The 5,096-nt window shown below is 44.8% G+C and overlaps 1 protein-coding gene across 1 annotated transcript in view; it reads right to left on the reverse strand.

Moving 5' to 3' along the window:
- The window catches only part of LOC113822022 (uncharacterized), a 19,458-nt gene extending 14,929 nt beyond the window's left edge, over positions 1-4,529 (reverse strand). Inside the window, exon 1 of the mRNA XM_070127566.1 lies at positions 4,330-4,529. Coding sequence (XP_069983667.1) covers positions 4,330-4,524 — 195 coding nt within the window. The 5' untranslated portion in view covers positions 4,525-4,529. The remainder of the gene's footprint in view (positions 1-4,329) is intronic.
- Between the last annotated feature and the right edge of the window lie 567 nt (positions 4,530-5,096).

The raw sequence follows: 5,096 nt of genomic DNA on the forward strand, positions 1-5,096 counted from the left end.
CTTTTTGAAATTATACTGAAAGGAAAAAGAAAAAAAAACGTATTTTGAAATAGCTTTGTGAAATTGTTGTGAAAGGAAAAAGAAAAAAGAAAAAAAAAATTTGAAATAGCTTTTTGAAATTATACTGAAAGGAAAAAGAAAAAAGAAAAAAAAAAACGTATTTTGAAATAGCTTTTTGAAATTATACTGAAAGGAAAAAGAAAAAAAAAACGTATTTTGAAATAGCTTTGTGAAATTGTTGTGAAAGGAAAAAGAAAAAAGAAAAAAAAAGAACTTATTTTGAAATAGCTTTTTGAAATTATACTGAAAGGAAAAAGAAGAAAGAAAAAAAAATAACTTATTTTGAAATAGCTTTGTGAAATTGTTGTGAAAGGAAAAAGAAAAAAGAAAAAAAAGAATTTATTTTGAAATAGCTTTTTGAAATTATACTGAAAGGAAAAAGTAAAAAGAAAAAAAAGAACGTATTTTGAAATAGCTTTGTGAAATTGTTGTGAAAGAAAAAGGAAAAAAAGAAAAAAAAGAACTTATTTTGAAATAGCTTTGTGAAATTGTTGTGAAAGGAAAAAGTAAGAAGAAAAAAAAGAACTTATTTTGAAATAGCTTTGTGAAATTGTTGTGAAAGGAAAAAGAAAAAAAGAAAAAAAAGAACTTATTTGAAATAACTTTTTGAAATTATACTGAAAGGAAAAAGAAAAAAAAAACGTATTTTGAAATAGCTTTTTGAAATTATACTGAAAGGAAAAAGTAAAAAGAAAAAAAAGAACTTATTTTGAAATAGCTTTTTGAAATTATACTGAAAGGAAAAAGAAAAAAAAACGTATTTTGAAATAGCTTTGTGAAATTGTTGTGAAAGGAAAAAGAAAAAAGAAAAAAAAAATTTGAAATAGCTTTTTGAAATTATACTGAAAGGAAAAAGAAAAAAGAAAAAAAAAAACGTATTTTGAAATAGCTTTTTGAAATTATACTGAAAGGAAAAAGAAAAAAAAACGTATTTTGAAATAGCTTTGTGAAATTGTTGTGAAAGGAAAAAGAAAAAAGAAAAAAAAGAACGTATTTTGAAATAGCTTTTTGAAATTATTCTGAAAGGAAAAAGAAAAAAGAAAAAAAAAGAACGTATTTTGAAATAGCTTTGTGAAATTGTTGTGAAAGAAAAAGGAAAAAAAGAAAAAAAAGAACTTATTTTGAAATAGCTTTGTGAAATTGTTGTGAAAGGAAAAAGTAAGAAGAAAAAAAAGAACTTATTTTGAAATAGCTTTGTGAAATTGTTGTGAAAGGAAAAAGAAAAAAAGAAAAAAAAAGAACTTATTTTGAAATAGCTTTGTGAAATTGTTGTGAAAGGAAAAAGAAAAAAGGAAAAAAAAGAACGTATTTTGAAATAGCTTTGTGAAATTGTTGTGAAAGGAAAAAAAAAAGAAAAAAAGAACTTATTTTGAAATAGCCTTATGAAATTATTCTGAAAGGAAAAAAAAAAAGAAAAAAAAGAACGTATTTTGAAATAGCTTTTTGAAATTATACTGAAAGGAAAAAGAAAAGAAAAAAAAAAGAACGTATTTTGAAATAGCTTTTTGAAATTATACTGAAAGGAAAAAGAAAAGAAAAAAAAAAAGAACGTATTTTGAAATAGCTTTGTGAAATTGTTGTGAAAGGAAAAAGTAAAAAGAAAAAAAAAAGAACTTATTGTGAAATAGCTTTTTGAAATTTATACTGAAAGGAAAAAGTAAAAAAGAAGAAAAAAAAATATTTTGATATAGTTTTTTGAAATTGTTGTGAAAGGAAAACAGGGAGAAAAAAAAAGAAAAAAAGAAAAAAAAAAAAGAAATTTTAAAGCCGGTGAAATGTTTTGAAATCTGATACGGCATTGTACAATTATTTCGAAATGATTGAACGATGAAGCTACAAAAATGTTTTGGAAATAGATACTTAATAGGAAGTTTTATCACATTAGAATAAGAAAAAAACAAATAAATAAAAAAAAGACAGTCCTGCGTATTCATTTCATTATTTCCAATAGCAGGTTATTAAACTCTATTATCATTTTAGAGACATATTTGTACATGCACTGATAGAAAAATGAATAAGGGATTACAAATAAACAAAATCATTAAAGGAATTAGTTCATAATCCATGAGTTGCAATATTTCTAAACAAAAATCAAATAAAAAAGAACAACAGAAAAACAGACGAATAAATGAACAATTACGTAAATGATTATATAAACAAATAAACTATGAAATTCCAAATAAGGCATCCATAGGGAAACAAACAAACAAACAACAAAATCCCCACCGAGGCATCCATCTCTCCTCAGCCTCCGCCATCCCGCCGCCGCCCACACCCCTCCCCTCCCCTCCCGCCCACGCCCCTCCCCTCCCATCCCCTCCCTTCCCCTCCCCTCCCGCCCACGCCCCTCCTCTCCCCTCCCCTCCCGCCGACGCCACTCCCCTCCCCTCCCGCCCATCCCTTCCCATCCCACCCACGCCCTTCCCCTCCCGCCCCTCCCCTCCCATCCCGCCCATCCCTTCCCCTCCCGCCCACGCCCCTCTCCTCCCCTCCCGCCCACGCCTCTCCCTTCCCATCCCTTTCCATCCCGCCCACGCCCCTCCCATCCCATAACACCCACGCCGCTCCCCTCCCCTCCCTTCCCATCCTGCCCACGCCTCTCCCCTCCCCTCCCGCCCATCCCATCCCATCCCACCCACGCCCCTCCCTTCCCATCCCATCCCGCCCACGCCCCTCCCCTCCCCTTCCGCCAACGCCCCTCCCTTCCCATCCCGCCCACGCCCCTCTCCTCCCCTCCCGCCCACGCCTCTCCCTTCCCATCCCTTTCCATCCCGCCCACGCCCCTCCCATCCCTTTCCATCCCGCCCACGCCCCTCCCATCCCATAACACCCACGCCGCTCCCCTCCCCTCCCGCCCATCCCATCCCCTCCCTTCCCATCCTGCCCACGCCTCTCCCCTCCCCTCCCCTCCCGCCCATCCCATCCCATCCCACCCACGCCCCTCCCTTCCCATCCCATCCCGCCCACGCCCCTCCCTTCCCATCCCGCCCACGCCCCTCTCCTCCCCTCCCGCCCACGCCTCTCCCTTCCCATCCCGCCCACGCCCCTCCCATCCCTTTCCATCCCGCCCACGCCCCTCCCATCCCATAACACCCACGCCGCTCCCCTCCCGCCCATCCCATCCCCTCCCTTCCCATCCTGCCCACGCCTCTCCCCTCCCCTCCTGCCCATCCAATCCCATCCCACTCACGCCCTTCCCCTCCCTTCCCATCCCGCCCACGCCCCTCCCCTCCCCTCCCACCCACGCCCTTCCCCTCCCCTCCTATCCCGCCCACGCCTCTCCCCTCCCATCCCGCCCACGCCCCTCCTCTCCCCTCCCATCCCACCCACGCCCCTCCCCTCCCCTCCCCCCCTCCCATCCCGCCCACGTCCCTCCTCTCCCCTCCCATCCCGCCCACGCCCCTCCCCTCCCATCCCACCCACGCCCCTCCCCTCCCCTCCCCCCCTCCCATCCCGCCCACGCCCCTCCTCTCCCCTCCCATCCCATCCCGCCCCTCCCCTCCCCTCCTGCCCACGCCCATCCCCTCCCCTCCCCTCCTGCCCATCCAATCCCATCCCACTCACGCCCTTCCCCTCCCTTCCCATCCCGCCCACGCCCCTCCCCTCCTTCTCGTAGTCTCACGCCCCTCCCCTCCTTCCCGTAGTCTCACGCCCCTCCCCTCCCCTCCCCTCCCATCCCGCCCACGCCCCTCCCCTCCCCTCCCGCCCACGCCTCTCCCCTCCCATCCCGCCCACGCCCCTCCCCACCCATCCCATCCACGCCCCTCCCCTACCATCCCGCCCACGCCCCTCCCATCCCGCCCACGCTCACGTCCCTCCTCTCCCCTCCCCTCCCATCCCGCCCACGCCCATCCCCTTCCCCTCCCATCCCACCCACGCCCCTCCCCTCCCCCCCTCCCATCCCGCCCACGCCCCTCCCTTCCCCTCCCCTCCCCTCCCACCCATGCCCCTCCTCTCCCCTCCCATCCCGCCACCCATCCCCTCCCATCCCATCCCGCCCACGCCCCTCCCCTCCCATCCTATCCCACCCACGCCCTCCCTTCCCATCCCGTCCACGCCCCTCCCCACCCTATCCCTATCCCATCCCGCCCACGCCCCTCCCCTCTCCTCCCGCCCACGCCCCTCCCCTCTCCTCCCCTCCCGCCCACGCCCTTTCCCTCCCCTCCCCTCCCGCCCACGCCCACCTTATGCCCTGCCCTCCCCTCCCCTCCCCTCCCTTCCCCACCCATCCCCTCCCTTCCCACCCACGCCCATCCCTCAGCCGCCCACCTTATGCCAATAGATGTAGAGGAAGATGGCCGTGATCCCCGCCACCTCCGTCGAGATAAAACCGGCGACGATGAGCAGGAAACTCCAGCCGTAGGCGTAGACGAAGAGGGGCTCCTGGAAGGTCGATTTCGGGCGGAGTTTCTCGGCAACTTCGCCCTTAAGGGTGGCGATGTAGATGACGATCCCGAGCATCATGAAGAGACCTGGGGGGGAGGGAGGGGGGGGGGCGTGAAGGGAGAGTTGCCGGTTGGTGGTTTGTTGTTGTTTATTTGAGAGGTTGGGCGTTTTATCATAATAAGTATTTTATAAGTATCAAGTGTTTTATTTGTATCAATTATTATTTTATAAGTATTAAGTATTTTGTAGGTATAAAGTATTTTGTAAGTATTAAGTATTTTGTAAGTACTATTTCATAAGTATTAAGTATTTTATGTTTTAAGTATTTTATAAGTTTTAAGTATTTTATGAGTATTGAGTATTTTATAAGTATTGAGTATTTTATAAGTATTGAGTATTTTATAAGTATAGAGTATTTCATAAGTATTAAGTATTTTAGAAGTATGGAGTATCTTATGAATATTAAATACATTGCAAAAATAAATAGATAAAAGGAAAGACAGAAGGAAAGAAGAAGAAAACAGACAAAGATAAAGGAACTATCTATAAAGAACCAATTTTCACATCATATCCCTTCTTTCAATCACATATCACCCTCCAAATAATGTATTAATGATTGATTATGAAAATTAAGAAACAAGAACAATAAT

Source organism: Penaeus vannamei, chromosome 11 (genome assembly GCF_042767895.1).
Source record: "Penaeus vannamei isolate JL-2024 chromosome 11, ASM4276789v1, whole genome shotgun sequence".
Classification (NCBI taxonomy): Eukaryota; Metazoa; Arthropoda; class Malacostraca; order Decapoda; family Penaeidae; genus Penaeus; species Penaeus vannamei.